Genomic DNA, 20,077 nt, shown 5'->3' with positions numbered 1-20,077 from the left:
AACTTTGAATGATCTAAAATATCATGATGTCCGAGTTTCATTTTCTCTCTTAGTTTCTGAGATATAAACGGGACGGACGGACAGACAGACCACACAAAACTAGGCTAGGCGTCTTTTCCCTTTTGGGGGCCGCTAAAAATATTAACTCAGATACATAGACAATATTAAAATTACACCAGCTAATTATATGATAGTATTGAATTTGTTGTTATAGAATGTAAGTTGAAAAAAAGGTTTAGTCGCCTCAGGGGGGTAAAAGGATGGAAAGGGGGATGGTGTCACCCACCGATCATCAAAACAAGGGCGAGACACTGATAAGCTCACATCCTATTTACACGAAAGAAATAGCTTTACAAAATTATATAAACTAGATCTAGAGATTATCTTCGACTTCAAGTCCCTTTGTGTAGCTGTGTCTATCTGTATAGCCGTGTCTAGCAGTGTGGCCGTTTCTAAATAATAATACCAATACAGTTTTTGTGCAGGCCCATGTTAACTACGTGCATTAATCTGAGTACTTGTATTTCGAATACATACGAGTTTTAAATTATGAAATGAACATTGACTGCCTTGGTGGATGTAAACCAATGCTCTTATTACTTTATCCTTTTAACTCCCAGTGAGTCGCAACAGTACTATACCATTGGACTCTATCCTGGGCTATTCCCTTCAGTTGGGTACCTCCTGCCATCTTTGCTTCTTTGTCTACCGATCTCTTCCATTACTGCAGCGGTTCTCAACCTTTTAAGCTCGACGACCCCTTTTTACAACCCCCACTCTTCCCCGACCCCCACCCACCCACACTTACACAGCAATAGAAGAATTGATAAAAACAATCCATTTATCGATGGTCTTAGGCGACCCCTGGCAAATCGTCAATTGACCCCCAAGGGAGTCGCGATCCACAGGTTGAGAACCCCTGCATTACTGCTTTGGTCTCCCAGACTTTTCCTTCCCTTGTGTGTTCCAGCCTAGAGCTTGTTTTGCAATGTTTTCTGCTCTTCTGCACTTTGTATGCCCAATCCAGCTCCAATTGCATTGTTTAACGTCTTGATCTATTGGTGTCTGCTGAGTTTCCCACAGGCTGTAATTTAAGATTTCGTTCGGCCATCTAACAACCAATTCTATGGGCGCGCAAGTATTTGTTGGTGAATGCCTGTAGTTTATCTGTATTGTTAAATGTTACTCTCCAAGTCCCTATAAAAGAACTTCTGTCACATTTGTGTTGAAGATGTAGATTTTATCGTATAAGGAACAGTGCTTGACCGCCGGATTGGCAGTAGATTATTATTGTTTATCCGATTATGGAATTTGCTCCTGCTCCCCCTCCCCACCCCTCTTTCGTTATACTACTTCCAAGGTAGACAACGTAGTAGGTTTCTAAGTGCCAATTAATTATAACCAGTAGCAACCTTTAGGATTAGTGCCAACCTTTAGGATTAGTGCCAACTTTTAAGATTAGTGCCAAGCTTTAGGATTAGTGCCAACCTTTAGGATTAGTGCCAACCTTTAGGATTAGTGCCAACCTTTAGGATTAGTGCCAACCTTCAGGATTAGTACCAACCTTAAGGATTAGTGCCAACCTTTAGGATTAGTGCCAACCTTTAGGATTAGTGCCAACCTTTAGGATTAGTACCAACCTTTAGGATTAGTACCAACCTTTAGGATTAGTGCCAACCTTTAGGATTAGTACCAACCTTTAGGGTTAGTGCCAACCTTCAGGATTAGTACCAACCTTTAGGATTAGTGCCAACCTTTAGGATTAGTGCCAGGTTTGGCTGACCAGATGGTATACACATAACGATGATTCCGCGTCCCAACGCTGTCATCCCCTGTGGTTGTCCTGCAGGAGGTTTGGGGGCAAGGACGTAACTTATCTTCATTTTGTGAAGGAACGTCAGAGTCCAAAGAGACGTCTTTAGCTTACAAGTCAAAATGCAATAAATCAATACGTCTTTAGCTTACAAGTCAAAATGCAATAAATCAATACGTCTTTAGCTTACAAGTCAAAATGCAATAAATCAATACGTCTTTAGCTTACAAGTCAAAATGCAATAAATCAATCACATTTCTTAGAGTGTAAACTTTGATTGTGTTAGCAAAGTTTCAAGTTAACTTAGATAAACAGTTGATAGCGTGAAGACAACATTACTGATGTGAACTTATTGGCCAAAGGTGGGAGAATTACTAAACAATCGAAGTTCCCTGTCTACCCAGAAGAAGTTATTTCATACATGAAGCTGTTGGTTTATTCGATGTACAACAAAACTTGAAGTGTGGATAAGATATGAATATAAAAAAAAAAAAAGCTAATAAAGTTTGTTTACTCTTTAAAGCTACAGCATCCAATTCCCAAGCTCACCCGTTTGTTGCAAGTAATTGTTATGATTTACTGGCGATATTTAACTTTCAATATGGTGTCCTTGACATTGTCTATTTTGTCTATTCCTTTCCTAATCTCTCCCATTCTTCCTCTTTCTCATTTTCTTACTTTTTTTTTTGTCAAAGAGTTCCATCATGTCTCTCCAACACTTCTCCATTTCTTTTTCTCTTCCTTTTCTCTCTTATTGTATTTCATGGCTAGCAAATTTAAACCGGATCTTAACAAGGTTACAAAGACAGTTTGTGTGCAAACACAAACTTAAAATCGGCTCTCGAAGTGGTTCACCAGTCAGGGGCGGACTGAATGTCAAAATCGGCCCGGGCTTTTCTAAATAATGCGGCCCACATATTCTATCTCATATGATGGACATCCATTTCTAGGTCTACCTGTCCTCAAAATCATTATGTTACGTTTGATATTGTATTGATATGAATGCATACAGTGAACTCTATAGGTTTATATGAAATATAGGCTTTATGTTGCTTTTTAATCGCTAAGTATGTAGGCCCTAAAAGGATGAAGCCTGCTAGTAGTACTGTCTACCAATGAAGGCTATTACATTATTTCAGAAAATGTTAACTTAAAATATTATTACACTGTAGAGTCTGTGAAAAATCTGTTTTAAACACGACGCTCTGTGGGCCTTTTTAAACAATTTGATGTGTGCCATAGTGGAATAGTAGCCCTACCGCAGTCCGCCCATGGTTCACCTCGAGTCTTTACAAGGATTTCTTAGTTTGAGACCAATCGTCATAGAAGACCTGAACACTGACCTCAACAATCACAACCTGTGGGCAGTTTAGACCAATACGATTGGTCTTTGGCTAGTTTGACTTCTAGAGGTGTAACGCTGGTATACTGCAAACTCATCAATTCTAATAGTAGAACATGTGACAAGGTTATCCAGCGAGACCAATCGTGTGGCGACGTCACATCTGACCAATGACGTGGCATCGCACTATTGGTCTAAACTGACCACATGTCGGAGGTCAGTGTTGAGGCCTTCTATAACCATTGGTCTCGATCAAAGCGATACTCTTATAAAATGAAGTGGTAGGCCTATTACCTAGACACAGCTCACCTTTACAAAATTAAATATTTCATGACACAAACTTGACTACTTCAGCCGTACTGCCAATATAAAAACTAAAAACCAATGCCAGTAATAGATCTGATGCGTTTGTGTCATATTGTGGCATATTAAATACAACACCCCATGTGAACTATTTCGCGTCCTTCTTATGCTCGTCACCTAAGAATACATCTAGACATTTCTGGGTTGTCATTATTGCAAAGCCTGATTTTATATTTAGGGCTCTTTTTGGGTTTATGAGTTATTTTTAACTCTTTAGCTTTAACCCTTAAAACGCGTCTGATAGTATAGCCTCTAAACATCAGAATTGTAATTCCATTTTGTTTGCACTCATTCTAAAACAGCTCAGCACTTTAAGGGTTAAACGTTTTCTGGAAAGACATTTTTAAAAAATACATTGTTATTTGCAACCTTTACTGTGTTTATCACGTGTCAAAAGGTCATGGCAAGTTAAAAAGTCCTAAGAATATGGCTAATTTCAAATCTAGTGCGCTTGTAAGTCTAAAGGCTACATTACCCTCAGTAAGCAATACAATTGTGTGGCTCTAATGAGAAGAACTAGGCAAGAGAGACTCCTTTTGGAGGGAGAACAACAAGACAACGGTTCTCACTCTTTTAGGCAAATTACGAAGAAAAATCTCTGGTGAATTTTAGAACTAGAAAGGCTGGTGAAAAAAAAAAAGGGGGGGGGGGGGAGGAAGTGTGTGCGCTGTTAGTGGATTATGTCACGTCTGTATAATATCAAAGGTCACTGAGGTTGGTCTAATCTATTAGACGGTGCTAAAGTTATGCCAAATATGCGTTTTGGTTGGGAAGGAAGGGGTTAACTGTGATGTTTTTTTATTTTTTTTTTCGGGGCGGGGGAGGCAACAGTTTATCTCACGCGCAGTGACGTCGGTTAACTAATGACCACCTGATGACCCAAAAAGAAGTCTTAATTTGTACTGCCGTGCAGGTCACTTTAACCGGTCTGAAGGCATTTACTTAACACAACAGTAATGTGTCGCTCTCCTGAAGTCATCAATTACACTAGCTTATGCTGTCTGGCAAATAGGGAAACATTTATATAGAGGTTTCTGTAAAGATTGCCAGACAATTGCGTGCCCATTTGAGGACAAAAAAAAAACAACACAAAAATACATTGAAAATAAGCAAAATATAAAAATACTTTATAAAAAACATCATGGGACCCAGGTGGAAAAACTCCACATTTACAGCAATATGTATCAATAATGTGAATGTATTTTCCTTTTTCAATATCAAACAAAATTAATTAATTAATTACCCACTATTTAATAATGACACAGAGTTTCAGCTTGATCCAAGAAGGGGAAGTGGGAGAAATAACGTGTTCAAAATGTGTACCAGACAAACAGAGTGAGTTGATATAAGCTTTGTCATTTAAAAAAAAAATCGTATCTTATCTTATATGATTACAATTGTGAGTCTCATATTTCTCAATCGAAGCGACTTAGCATCGAAGCATCCTTGGCGCTAACATGCGGGTGCAAATCCGTGCAAATTTTTTTTATCGAAATTGCATGCCTACTTTGAGAGTACCATGTCTTTCTCTGGACGGTTCTTCTCTTTTGTCCAGCGTGTATTGATCGATGATTGACCACGCTTTTTTCAATGTTAGCATTATGCCGAAAATGCAGAAGAAAAACAAGCAATAGAAAAAAAAATACTTTTTAAAAACCAAAGCTTATGTAAGGGGGATGACCGCTAATTACCGCTATTTATCTGAAAATAACAGCAAAAGCATATAAAACAAACTTAATTGGTAAGTAAATGATTAACTAACTGGTTAATTTTTAGATTGATTCGTGTATTGTTATTGACTATGATTATGCAAAATTTCAACTTGATCCGAGAATGGGAAGTGGGAGAAAAAAAACGTATCCAAACGTATTAAGGGGGCTAAATCCATATTTATATATTTCAACTTGCTCCGAGATTGGATTCGGAGCAATAGCGTGTACAAACTATTTACCTGACAGAGTGAGTTGATATAAGCTTTTTATTAAGGATAACACGCCGGACGTCTGAAACCCCGATTTCTATAGAGCCGTTAAAAAACATAATTGGAACGCGCAATGAAACAGATAGGTTCACATATTAAGATTTGCTCTCAACAGCGACGCTTTACCACTGACTAAACTCAACGTGTGGGGTAACGGTTAAAACATTTTGTTAAACTCAAAGTTGGCATTAATACATTGGTCGATCTACATAGGCCAGTGAACTCAAACGTTTTCTAGATGTGGATGTGTAGACCTGATGAGATAGATGCTGTGATGACAGAAACATTAAGTGAAACAAATGAGCTGATCATGAGACTGATGAGTCTGAGGTGAGAAATATGAACGAAAGGGAGGGGTGGGGGTTGAAAATATGCGCATGAAGTGGCCCATTTTCTGTGTGTGTGTGTGACTCTGTCTGCCTTGTGTTTCTATTCGTGGGAGTAGGGAACAGCTTGTAGATTATGTATTATGAGCTCCCTTGATGAGCTCTATAGGTAACAGGATGGTAAAGATATAAACCTCATATTTTTTTAAATAATAAAAGTTTTGGGGGGCGCAAGGTGGTCGAGTAGTTAAACACTGCGACGTTCAATCCCAAAAGATGCGGTTGAGATATAACGGATTCATTCTATTATCTCGGGTGGCTGAGTGGTTAAGCGCTTGGCTTCCGAACCTGGGGTCCTGGGTTCGAATCTCAGTGGTTTAAAATTTTCGGTATTTTTAGGGCGCCCCTGAGTCCAACCAAATCTAATGGGTACCTGAATTTAGTTGGGAAATAAAATGCAGTCGGTGGTTGTGCTGGCCACATGACACCCTGCTCGTTAACCGTTGGCAGATGACCTTGACATTATTTGGCCTATAGCTCGCAAGGTGGAGTTTATAATCTCATTCATTCGTTGTTTGTGGCCAGTGTCTCTAGTATTGCCTAGATGTCAGATCCACAGTGGAAAATATCCCTGAATATCAGTTGTATTCTTTCCCATGAATATCAGTTGTATTCTTTCCCCTACAGTTTTTGTTCCTCCCATCAGGCACCACCTCTTCTCCTCCCCCTCCCTCCCTCCCTCCCTCCCGGAACGCTTCGCAATGCCACTGTACGTACACACACGCCTCAAATATTTCAGCTTGAACGGCCAGATATTGCCTAGTGTCCCTAAGTGACCCAACAGGTCATCTAATTATTAAAGCTAAACAAGTCACGTTTTAGTAGCCTACAATGCCGAAGGAAACGACCTCAAAAAGTAGGATATGTTTTCAGTTTGCAGGATGTCTGGTAACCCCCCTTTAGTGCTGATACTCAGTAGTCATAAAAATACAATATAATTCTTTGTTCTCCTGAGTACCATGGATTGAAGACGGGGCTTTAACAATAAATATTTTTCTTGTTTAATCAATTCTGAAATGTGAATACAATGTGTTGTCACACAGCGAGAGTTTCTGTACGAGATTTCAGCTGGATGGTACATTGAAAGATTGTCAACATTAACTCTTTATCTCCGTAATTATTTTCCCTCGTTCTGATAGAATTATTCATTTTGCTCATTTATATTTCACTATCCTGTTAGGATTAAACTTCAATAACTTTTGTGTTTGATATCAGAAAATGTTTTATTTGGTATCGAATTATAGGGAAATGCATTCTCTTTTTTACACAACACAAATTAAAATGTATAAATCCAAAAATCAATTTAGTTTAATTGGGTTGAATCAACGTTGGCATCGTCAATCTAGAGAGAAAGAGTTAATTCAAAATTTTGACTATTTATGACAAATATGACTATAAGGAAAGTGTTAGCTAAAAGTATGAATTAAAAAAAAAAGACAAAGGACATAATGCTATGCAAATGTTTTATAAATCACTAAAACAAATTATAACATTTTAGTCTTTATCTTATCTTATCTTATAAATTATAGACGTTCCTCGTAAGTAGAAGATTATTACGTCCTACTCTTATCCATGAGTTAATCTAGTCGTGCACGTCAATTAGAGGCTTAAGCTCTACTTTAAGGCAATGAATAAATGCACTAAGAAGATTATTTAATGCTTTAAGATTTAGCGATGACACATTTTAGTATTCTGAACAAGAGTGTAGTTCTAAATATGTAAAGACTTAGCATCTATAAGAGGGGGAGAGAACTTGAGAATGAGAGCTAAGTCAGTGCTCTGTTTATCGTTCTTATTGCCCCTTTTTATCAACACAACACGATACTCGGTTCATCATTGAATGATCTTTCGAAATCAAAGTTTTTACGTAAAACGTGTATTAAATTATAACTTTTTTTTTAGAAACTCTCAGTTTTTTTTGCTTGTTTCATCATGCAGTTACATCACAGGAATCCTGGGCTTATGTCTCTTTTCTTTTGCGTCTTTGAGAGCTTTTTCTCTAAGGCTTTTTTTAATTTACCTAAGGGAAATAGAAACCATCAAAATACACTGCATATGTACAGGAAAATAAAATTTCAAAAACAAAATTATAGGATAACGATCTGAATTCCATTCCCGCATTTTGAATCCTTGATTTTTTTATTTTCTTTTTAGAAACCTCAGCTTTTGTGCTATTCATTTTTAGCTTTTTTCATTGTAGGAATGCTTGGGCCCTAGGACGCTTTTCTTTTTTTTTTGGGGTGTTTCTTTCACCTCTTTTAATGGCTTCATGTTGTTTTGTTTTTCAAAAATAACTTAAATTTATTTATGCATATCTCGTCCTATATAACAAGGAAATTAACGAAGACTTTTACCAAAAAATGTTTAATCTAAAACTGGTAAAGAATATAACGAATCAAACCCACTTGCAGCATGGTATATTAAACCAAAATCAATGGCCTGAAAGAGAAGGGGAAGGGGCGGTGGCACATTTTGTCCTCGAAAGAAAAAAAATCCCTTTAGGGGCACACAACTCTTTTACAAGTGTAAATTAAGTCACTTAAATGTCCTCTGTACAGTTGGGATATGCAAATGTGAGTATTTGTTGGTAAAAGAATTTGAAAAGATCAATCCCTGTTGGTCGTGTGGGATGCGCTCAAAACTGTTGTCATTATGGCCCCAGGCTCGAATCCCGCCCACTGCCATTCCCCCGCCGTCCTGCGGAAAGTGGGGGTTCGGGGGGGGGGGACAAGGTTACCTGGATATATCGATCTTCAATAATAAAGCACCAGAAGCATGTAAAACAAAGAAATAATATACAAGACTCCAAAAAAAGTTTGTACATAAAATAAAAAATAAGCTCGTACACCCTGAAGAGACATTTTCACGGGATTCCCCCTGGCACCAAAAATACCCGTCGTGGTACGACACTAACATCCCAGGACCCCCGCATTTATGACAATCTGTTGCCTCGTCTACCAATAAATACGTTTGTTTAAAGATTTATATTTATTTTTTTACCACGGGGGGAAGAAAAAAAACCACGAGTCACATCGGATAGTAATGCGGCAGTCACATGACACACGCTCGTAGTAGCCCACTAGCGGACCCTCCCCCTCCTACCCTATGTCAGTAGTTTTGGGCCGTGGGAGACACGAGTTAGTCGACTCTCGCGTTGGGACTTGTGGCAGTTGACCGACAAAAGAGCGAGAGCCCGAATCTTCGCCTCGCCAAGTGTTGGCACAGCAATCTTCAAGAAGAGAAGGAAAAAAAAAAGGGGGGGTTGACACAGCATTGACGCCTGTTGCTCCCGTTAGGGGCTGTTCACGAACTGTGTTAGGTCCCCTTTTTTTTTTCCACATCCCAAGTACTGTGCATTTCCTCTGGGTGAACTTTAAATACAAATGGATTTTATTTTTATTTTCTGTGATTTCTCTGGATTTTGTTTAACTTGACAGTTCAACATGTTTCTGGTGTGAACTATATTTAGTAAAGATTTGAAGTGTAAAGAAATGTGGTACGTTGTAAATTCGAGTGTAAATGACTTGTTGAAATGTAAACAAACAGGTCCCGAATTTTCTCATTAAAATTTGAATAGTTCCCTAGGTGTAGATCTGGGTACGTTTTGTTAAGTCTAGTGACTATTTAGGTCAACGCGTGTGTGTGTGTCGTGTACCTACGCTGTAGACGTGCTGACATAATACACCTGTACTATGTTAGTACCCATAGGTAGGTCAAACAAGAGAGTAAGGGGGTGGGGCTGCGTATTAGGTGTAGAAAAAAAAGACACCCCCTCATACAAACACACCACTTTAATATAGGCTACTCGATAGCGAGATCTCATCTGATGACTTAATCGGTTAAGGATCTATCATATGTGTAGACCTGTGTGTAAATCCTATGGATGTGTCAATATGAAATTACTATCTAGTTTTTATAAAGTATAGGTCTAAATCATATAGATCAAAGTTACAAACATTGAAGATTTTTATCTATAAACACCGAGACGCGGGTTGCTGACATGAATGTAAATCTGACGGAATTATATTCATCTATCAATCACGTAATCAAATACAATTAAAAGTAAGTGAACGATTTTAGGCTATCTGGTCGTGCGGTCGTCTCGATGGTTTCGGGTTCATACCCTACCGGCTGCCAATCCCCGTCGTCCTGCGGTGAGATCGAGCAGTACAGTATCTTCAACTCTGAAGGAACATCCGAAACATGTCAAAAGTTTAAGAAATATATATTTATAGAGCTTATTTTTCCAAGTCTCTTCTAGTTAATTTTTTTTTCTCCAAACCAAAAGTATGCAAGTTTGACCTAAATACCGTTTGGGGAAAAGTAAGATAGATGGAGAATCTAACCTGTCTTGTTAAGTTGGTTGCGACATAAATTTGACTTTATAATTATCTGCATTTTAAATAAAACTCACGATCTTTATATCTTCTTATACTATACGTTATACCTGTGGGTTAGAAAATGCCAAGTTTTTATTGGCGGTAATTCCAATTATTAAACTTTTTTTCTTATAAGTGAAATCCTTCACAACTGCATAGTGCGATGGGCACAATGTGCAGTTATTGTTATTCCGTGTACATCTTTTCCCTTCCCTTACTAGAAAAAGGTCATAAACACAGTGACTAATTGTTGTTGTTTTTTTTTTTGTTATCGATATTTAATTATTTGTTTCCTTCTTCTGGTAGCCACTGTTTCGAGTCAAAGTTTTTTTGTTTTTTTTTAAATCTTATTTTGTCACCACTAACGAAAATAAATAAAAGTATTTTTTACAAATCTAAAAAGTTAAAATTGTCTCCCCTATTTTTTTGGCTTTAGTGGTAGAGTGTCAATCATCACTATAGGACTACATGTACGCTAAATAATATCGACATTTATTCCGACGGTCGAACGAGAATACAGTAAACTTTCTAGACTAGTGCTTTAAGAACGAAAATACAGTAAACTATCTAGACTAGTGGTTGAAGCGAATAAATTGTAGGAAACTTTCAATCTAATTGTGAATATTGTGTTATTATCCTCACAGTCAAATACATCTTCATTGGTGAACGAATAGTGTACTGTTCAAACTATTTTACTCCCACAATGACTCCTTGGGATTGCATTCTATAACTAGGCAGCTTTTTTGGTTTTTGTTTCGGTGTACCCTATCTGGATTAAAAAAAAACAATTTTTATGGGGGTTGTAACTGTGAGAGAGTAAGCAAGGGTGGATATGGTTTTCTTGAGCACTGTAGGCGCAATGCAGAACTCACGATCTCACATAGCCGCGCCTCCCAGCAGACGGCCCTATGCTCATCCGGAAGAAGAACATCGCTTAAAGCGTGCGGAACGACCAGGTCTGGGACTGAGTAGCTCACGGCCACTGTCCGTTCACGGCTTGCCTTCTTTTCATGGGCTCTCATCACCCGACGACCCTGTGTCGCAGCCCCCGGGGTCTCTGCGCGCTGAGCAGATGCCACAGACTCTTAAGTCAGCGTCCACTTCTTCCGTGATTGCGTCTCGTCCCGACATGGTGATGGTCAACGGATTCATTGTTCACAGCAAACCAACGTCCAGTCAGCGTTTTCGGCGCGTTGGTCAATACCAGAATGGACACGTCGAGGACGTCTCGTCGCCGCTCCTAAATCATAAGTACGATAGTGTGTCAAGTCGTAACAGTTTAAAATCAGCGTCCTGTATACAGTTATCTTCAGCCCATGGCTTCCCTCCAGAGTTGCCACCCATGCTTGATCTGACCCAACACAAGGCCAAGGCCGTTTATATCTCCCCGTCTGCGAATCAAAGCTACTCACATCAGAGGGACTACACCGACAAAGACAGCCTCCACGCTCAAGGGGCCACTTTTACCAAACTAAACGGGACAGTTGATCAGACTTTCGAACTAAACAGAAATTCTCTAAATAGAGCTCCTAGAAAACCTCCTGTCGTCCAATCCAATTCTTTGTACCAAAACACTTGGAGCCATTCAGACGTTGATCATAATGACAACGTTGACAACATGGAGGCAGCAAAAGTGAGACCATTGCAACGATCCAAAGAAAATTTGGAAATCAGGTCTGACGTTTTGGATAACAACATGTCGCAATTCGTTCGAGCACAGAAAATGTCATTGGTTCCCGGTGTCTCTTCGCCTAACAACGATCCAAACCATGATCGTTTGAACTACAACACTAGATTCAGCTCCATGCAGTGTCTGCAGGAAAGGACAAACACGTACAAGCCAAATCTAAAGTCTTCCAGCTCTTACTCTATCAGAGATAGCTACGGGACAATGACGCACCACAGTGGCCGCTCGTCCACCGGGACCAACGACTACTTGCAGAGCAGCGGTCAGAACTTCTTCATGCAGCGTCGAGGCAGCGACCAGCTGAGGAGGGCTGTGTCTTATGAGCAGAAGGTTCTGGAACCCAAGGATATCGTGATTCGAACTTCCAGTGACGGTGAGCTAGAGTCTGAGTATGTTACATTAGACCGTCACTACTCTCCGTTTCAAAACTCGAGGCTGAGTAAAGTGACGGAAGGCGTTGCTCAGTCCTCGATTGCAGCCCTAAATGGCGCCCTATCCCCACTGACAGAGTCTAACAACATCAGGACTACGTTAAACCCGCATGTTCCTAACGATGACCTTATTAACCCTGACGTTTTGCACGCTTCCAATCAACCCATTAGATCTAGCAAGAGCATGAATTTTAATCCAACTAACACTTCCGCCGAGGTCCGCGGCGCGCACCAGAAAAGGAAATCCAACTCTGGGGCTCTGCGCGCCGTGGCCGAGACTTTGGGCTCAGTTTTTCACTCTCCCAGGAGCTCCGGCAGCAGCTCCCGCGGGAGTGGGAGCCCCAGGTCTACCAACGGCTTTGGTGGAGCTCCGATGACCTTCAGTTCTACTAACATGACCAACGGGCATGTTGCATCTAAGCAAAGGCTGACCCGTAGCAAATCTTTGCCCGACCTCCAGGCCCCTGATAGTGCCAACCATTACAGTGACGATGAGGACGGCGACGACTTTGGCTTCCTCAGTTACCCCATCTCATTCTCTTCTTGCTCCACCTCTGCAGCTATGAACAAAGCTAAGTCTCCTTCGCCAGGGAACAAGATCTTCCCCAAGCGATGGAGGAGTAAAACCAAGGTCATCGCCACAACAGCCAAAGCAGCTACGATGTGGATGCCTGGACCCCCGGTAAGTCCTACCCTTTTTTTTTTTTATATATGCAGAAATAGCCACGGATGTAATGGATATATGTAAATTTTCCGAACCAACAATTAAACGTTTATTTTTTATCTTTCAATGAAGTTTTATTCCACGAACTATATACCATATATGTATCCACATGAAAAAGTTGCTTACAAAGGTGATGGCATAAACAGTAGAGGACAGTCTCTGTCCTCGCCTCTAAGCATAACCTTTAGTTCAGGAATGACATTATATAGAATTATAGACCTACAATTTATCTCAAATTAGACTCAGATAGGAGTTCTTTGTTTAATTATACATTTCCAAAAAAAAAGAAATCTTGTTGCTTCTTATGGTTATTAGATTATAAGTATTTTGTTATGTATCAAATATATCCACCTCCAGAAGTTCTATATATAGGCCTATAACAGGGCAATCTAATTTGCTATGTCTAATTACCATATGTTAACGTATTGTCATAAGCAAAAAGTTACTAAATAAAATGTGACAACGTGTGTCATTGTAACGTCGGAAACGTGTCAAACTACCGGTGTACACTCAACTATAGACACTTGAAAACTTGTTTTTGTTTTGGCACTGTATATCGCTTTGTCTGGTCACACGCTGGACAATGGCATTGCTTGTTTTTTCGTAAACACGACAATAACATAGCACTAGGGTACAGTGGGGAGGGCTAGCCCTGACAGTGGGGACCTGGATGGTCATGTCATATGTTAGACCGATGCCTTTTCGCTGTCAGCCGATAGGGCTAGTTCGGGGGGGTCCTTGGTTCAAGTCTTTGTCAGAGCTCATCTGTTTCATCATACTTTCTTTCCCCTGCTTCTCTCAATCATTAGGCCTACTGCACTGCTTTTATATGGTATTGAAATGTTATTCATATGTTATTGATATTCGTTCATGTCTGAGCACGAAAGCTTCAAGAGCCATGTATATTTCTTCTGTCTCAACACAAACTGAACAGTCCTTTTAGTATCAGTGGCGTAACTATGGTGGGGGATTGGGGGAGAATTTGAAAATCCGCCCCGGGCTCCCACTTGATTTGGGGGGGGGGGGAACCCCAAATGAGTATTCACATTTATTTTACATTAAATATAAAATATTACACCATTAGGATGGTAAATTCCTGGCTACGCCACTGGCCTTTTACATTACAGTGTGTGAGCGTGTTTGTTTATAGTGATTTTATAAGTTTATATTTCTGTCTTTGTCAACTCTTGATTCTAGACAACAATGTTGGTCCTACGTCCTGACACGGTTCACTATATCGCTAGTGTCTTTGACTTGCTGGTCATTAGTCCCTTAAATAATGCTCGCATTAGATCTGGGACATTGGGGCAATCCAGTCAATAATTCATCACTCATTCTCTCTCTCTGTACAAATCAAAAAGTCATTTAAAGACTCGATGGAAGTCACATGCCACATGCCTTCCCGCCTCACTTTCAATATTGACATCAAATCAGTCTCGGGGTAGCATGACACAGTCCAGACAACAAAACTTGGCTCTCATTTTCTCTGTCTCTCTCTCTCTCTCTCTCTGCCTCTCACCTGTGTGTTTCGCAACGCAAACGTGTTGAAACAATGTCATGATGTGATAACATGTTATCTTTGATACTCCACGAGTGTTGTTAGGATTTAGACCTCGTTTATTGGACGCAAGTTTCAAGGATGAAAAACTGAAGCACCCTGCACATGGTCTTTGGTCAAGTTTTAGTTCAGGGCTAGACAAGTAGCGTGGCCTCCTATCTTGTTTTAAAAGGGAAAATTGTTTGCAGGTGAAGTCCAATACCCCCCCCCCCTTTTTTTTTGCACATTTCATTGTTGTTGTTTTTTATAGCCTTGATTGGTTGAATTGTAATTGCAAAAGTGATTTATTTATTTTTTAGGGGGGTAATTATTTATACTCGCCCAAAATGTCTACGTCGTAGGGAATGTTGCAGCCAGTTGCAGCATACATTTTAAAACATCCCTTGGGGGAAAAGCTGGAAAAGTGGTTGGAAGGCTGGGACAAGTTCCCAAAAGCCCGTGGAGTCTGGGAGAGCATTAGGCGCCCTGACAGGTGACCTCCGTGACCCCATATCGAAGGCGCCGCCTGACCACGCTTCTCCGTGGTGGAGGCAATATAGCACAAGCAAGCAATTATAGCACAGTGCAGGGCATGCCATTGTCCTGTTGGCTCATGCTTAGCGTGACCACGACCAAACTTTGACTCACGGTGCCCCTGCTGCGGGGAAGAAGAGGAAACCACATCTCATATTCCTTTTGACTGTCCCAGACTTGCTGATCTCCGTCTCGACAGGTCTGGGAAAACAAAAATTCTCGACCTGTATGGTGACATGTATGCACTATGTAAGACAGCAGGGTTTCTGTCCAGGGCTTTTGCAAGAGAGGATTTGAACTATAGTTGCAGCGATACTGACACTGTAGTCCACATCTTCTGCTACATGGTGATGAATCCCATGACTAATAAGTACCGAGTTCAAAGTGCTAACCTCTAGACCACTATCCTCCTCACTTAAGTAAATACCGATGTTTTCCCCGTAGAGTTAAGATTTGATTTTTGTAATGAACGCTTTCGACTAATAGCACGTGGGGTAGGTCTAGGGTTCGAACCTCAGAGAAGAATGGAATTTATAATTTCATGATTTTTAGAACATGCCAACTCTAATTGATACCTGAAAAAAAGTTAATCAGAAGTGCTATATATAAAAGGAAAATGTAATTAACGTCTGTAAACAACTTCCCATTAGTAAAAAATGATGCAACTCTGTTGTTACACCTTAGTCTTAGTAAGCGAATATACTACTTACCCGTGTAGTAATGTGATACACACTGGCTATGTTTATTGTACTTACGGTGTCACCCACCCCTAGAGTGAAAATAAAAGACAAATATACCCTTGGCAGGAGAATCAAATGCTGAAACCAATTAAAAAAAACCACTATAACCGCAGTGCTATCTACATCTCTGTCGGTATATTCATCAACTTGAAAAGTTCACGAGATTTCTATAACGTGACTCGTAAACAGTATTGTATTGTGTTCATTCTGTATTATCAGAGCATATGAAATGTTTTTTTCTATTTTTAAACTCACAAAAAAGGGAGACAATATGATATTCTAATTACACGATGTTAGTCGATGAGCAATAAATATTGTTATTTTTTTACAATGATTGACAGATGAAAGACAGTTAAAGTCCTGTTCGTTTTTTTAAGACTCATTTTGAATAGATGTAATGTTACTGATCTAATTATATGTACACAACTTTCACAAAAGAAAACAACAATATCAGATTTAAAAAACACTCTCTCTGTCTCCCTCTCTCTTAATTACAATTGCTGCCGCTACATCTCATTCATTTGCGACAGAAGACTCTATTCTCATTCTTCCCAGTCAAAGACAGGCATCTAACTTTAAAATACTCAGTTCACAATAAAGAAGCAACATTAAACTCGCTTTCAAGTACTTTATAACATTCACCTATAATTTCTAGCCTAGCTAAAAATATTTTTTTACTTTATGTTGCATTCCCTTAATCGAAATTTTAACTTCTTGGAAGGTTTTTTTTTTTTTTATATAGCCAGTATTTATGTCACTGTCTTTCATCTTTGGCTTTAATTTCCTTGTATAGTTGGAGTATCCTATTTACAATGCGCTACACACTGCTAGTAAATCCGCCAGAGTGGTAGCAAATACTTCATCCTAATGAGATTGTTTTTAAAAACCTGTCCAGTGCAGTCGTGTAACGTCCCCCACCACCTCCCTTTCCCCAACAACTAGAAAACACTGTCATTGACAGCGGCTCTCTACGTGGATTCCTGAGCAGTAAGCATGCTTCCGTAGCACTGCTGTGTGCAGAGGTTATCCTCCTGGTCACTATGGTCAGCTGGTATGGGCAAATCGGCACGTAGGCACGCGACACATTTCCCACATTGTTTTCATCCAGTAAGTTGCCCAGATTCCTCCCAACTCCCCCCACCCCCTCCCTCCTTCAGCATGAAGCATTCCTACCACCTCCCCCGCTGGTCAGAGAGCCATCATTAAAGTATCCTCGATCCCCATATCAGAATGCTCCCACCAGGCTGCTGTCACATCATGGTCAAGGTCCAGACCAATGTCTTTAATGTCCAAAAATACTTTTGAACGCGTTTGTGTGTGATGGTGTTTGTGTATGCTAGAATAGAAAGTGTGTGTGTGTGGGGGGGGGTAGTTAAATGGAGGGAGGGGGGGGGCGCTTTCTTTTTCCTTCTTTCCGAACCTGGCCTCCTTGTGTTCAGTACCTGTATATCGGAATGTCCTTAGTACGTGTTAGCGGGAGACTTTCAAGGCCTCTTAAGTCAGGGGCGGTGATCGGGGGGATAGTCTACTTCTCCGCACTGTTGATTTGTTTGTTCTACACACTTTATAATAATCTTTGCCGGCCCCCTCTCAAACCCACAACAAAAATTCTTCTCTTTCCTCCTCGCCTATTATAACAGGTTTGAAAAGTTTGAACCGATTCAATGATCTCCCTCTAGCTATATAGGGTCACATCCCCTCCCCACCACACACACACACGCACACAAACAGGCGGTACTTTTTAGTTGTACTGTTTACTCGTGGTGCTGACCGAGAGATTACCACCTGTTTGCTGGCCTTAGTCACGGGGCCGGGTAGAGGGCTACTAATTGTTGGGGCGAGTTTTAGATTCATTTGGTTTCAAGTTCAATGAAGATTTTCTTTTTTTTAAATGGGAGTGCAAACAAGTGACTGTAATAGATGACAAGACCCAATTGAAAAGTCATATTTGTTTTTCGAGTATTTGTTCGTCAGCAAAGCCCCTCGCATTACTGATACATGACATTACTGATACATGACATTACTGATACATTACATTACTGATACTTTACATTACTGATACATTACATTAATGATACATTACATAACTGATACATGACATTACTGATACTTTACATAACTGATACATGACATTACTGATACTTTACATTACTGATACATTACATAACTGATACATGACATTACTGATACTTTACATTACTGATACATTACATAACTGATACATGACATTACTGATACTTTACATTACTGATACATTACATAACTGATACATTACATTACTGATACTTTACATTACTGATACACAGGGCCGGTCTTAGGCCACTGCAGCCTATGCGGTCGCAGTGGGCCCCGCACTTTCATAGGCCCCGCGCGATGCATATTCTAGGTGTAAATTATTAAATTAAACTATTTTAACTTATTAAAGGGTTCCTGGAATTCTCCGGAAATTATAAAATATAAGAAAAAGTCATGAAAATCTCCTGAAATAAATAAAATCTTCTGAAAACTGATGCAAATCTCCTTAAAACAGACAAAATTGTCATTTCGGGGTGTCAGTGAATATGGAAAACGCCAATCCTACTCGCGATAAAAAAAACAACACAAAAAACGAAACAGCTTTGTCAGCTTTCATTTAATACAAATGTAATAATAAGCCGAATTTTAACCAAAACAAGAAGTTCAAATACTTCATTTACTTTAATAGTCACTGACATACAAATATAGATCTAAATCTATCTCGACCTCTTCGAAAAAAAACAACACGATATTTTGTTAGTCGATAGTAAATCTAAAAGACAGATCTGAATGTTTATCGGCGTTTTGTTGGAAAACTACTATCTACTGTAAAGTTAATTTAACAGTGATTTTGTACTTAGTAAACAAAGTAAGCAAAGACGAATTTATTTTCTAATATAAAATCTTAATTTCCACTTATTATCCTTATTACAACGCAAATTAGGCCCCGCGCAATCCGTTTCGCATAGGGCCCCGCAACCTGTAGGACCGGCCCTGCTGATACATTACATTACTGATACATTACATTACTGATACATTACATAACTGATACATGACATTACTGATACATGACATTACTGATACATGACATTACTGATACATTACATTATGATACTTTACATTCTGATACATTACATTACTGATACATTACATTCTGATACTTTACATTAGTGATACTTTACATTACTGATACTTTACATTCTGATACATTACATTACATTACCGATACATTACATTAGTGATATTTAAACTATTTTAAACATTACAAATATGTAACGGAGGGTGAAGAAGAAAAAGAGAATTGAAACATGTTGTGGGCTATATAATGACATTACTGATACTTTACTGATACTTTACATTACTGATACTTTACATTACTGATACTTTACATTACTGATACTTTACATTACTGATACTTTACATTACTGATACTTTACATTACTGATACTTTACATTACTGATGCATTACATAACTGATACATTACATAACTGATACATTACATTACTGATACATTACATTACTGATACTTTACATTACCGATACATTACATTACCGATACATTACATAACTGATACATTACTTTATTGATATTTAAACTATTTTAAACATTACAAATATGTAACAGAGGGTAAAGAAGAAAAAGGCGAATTGAAACATGTTGTGGGCAATATAATGACATTGAATGAAAAAAAAAAGGAAGAAAATGACAATGGTTGCGAGTATTTGGGAGTGATTTTGAAATGAAAATAAACAATATCAAGAACGCCATAGTAAAAGATCAGTGTTGCCAACTGCAGAATTGGCATTACTTTGTACTATAAGAAGATGTGTCACATTTTACTTTAAAACATAATGGCTGGTAAATTAAATTTGCTTCGATGGCACAAATCTTATAATAATGTTGAGAAGAAAATTTTGAAAATTAAAACTTTTTTTTATTAGTTACAAACGTCTCACAATGTGTAGTCAGTCTTGTTAAGCAGCTACAAGTATTATCCACTCCCGTCTTTGACGGGCCATTAGAGCTAGTAGGCCTACATTGGAAAGAATGTACTAGGAAGTTAAGCCAACGGCTGTTATATATTTACAGAACTTTTTTTATTATTATTTTAATTTATTCCATTTGTATTGAGACCTGGTAAAA

The 20,077-nt window shown here is 39.0% G+C and overlaps 1 protein-coding gene across 4 annotated transcripts in view; it reads left to right on the top strand.

Moving 5' to 3' along the window:
• The first annotated feature begins 9,029 nt into the window (after positions 1 to 9,029).
• LOC106075984 (rho GTPase-activating protein 6-like) overlaps positions 9,030 to 20,077 on the top strand; it is a 75,180-nt gene continuing 64,132 nt past the window's right edge. Inside the window, exons 1-2 of one of the 4 annotated variants that reach the window (XM_056037732.1) lie at positions 9,030 to 9,337; positions 10,909 to 13,064. In XM_056037732.1, the coding sequence (XP_055893707.1) occupies positions 11,097 to 13,064 (1,968 nt within the window). In that variant the 5' untranslated portion in view covers positions 9,030 to 9,337; positions 10,909 to 11,096. Of the gene's footprint in view, positions 9,432 to 9,459; positions 9,483 to 10,908; positions 13,065 to 20,077 lie in introns of those variants that run through there. The other 3 variants (XM_056037728.1, XM_056037729.1, XM_056037731.1) reach the window with 3 other exon arrangements.

This window comes from Biomphalaria glabrata, chromosome 8 (genome assembly GCF_947242115.1).
Source record: "Biomphalaria glabrata chromosome 8, xgBioGlab47.1, whole genome shotgun sequence".
NCBI lineage: Eukaryota > Metazoa > Mollusca > Gastropoda > Planorbidae > Biomphalaria > Biomphalaria glabrata.
This window is presented reverse-complemented; position numbering and strand designations above follow the sequence as displayed.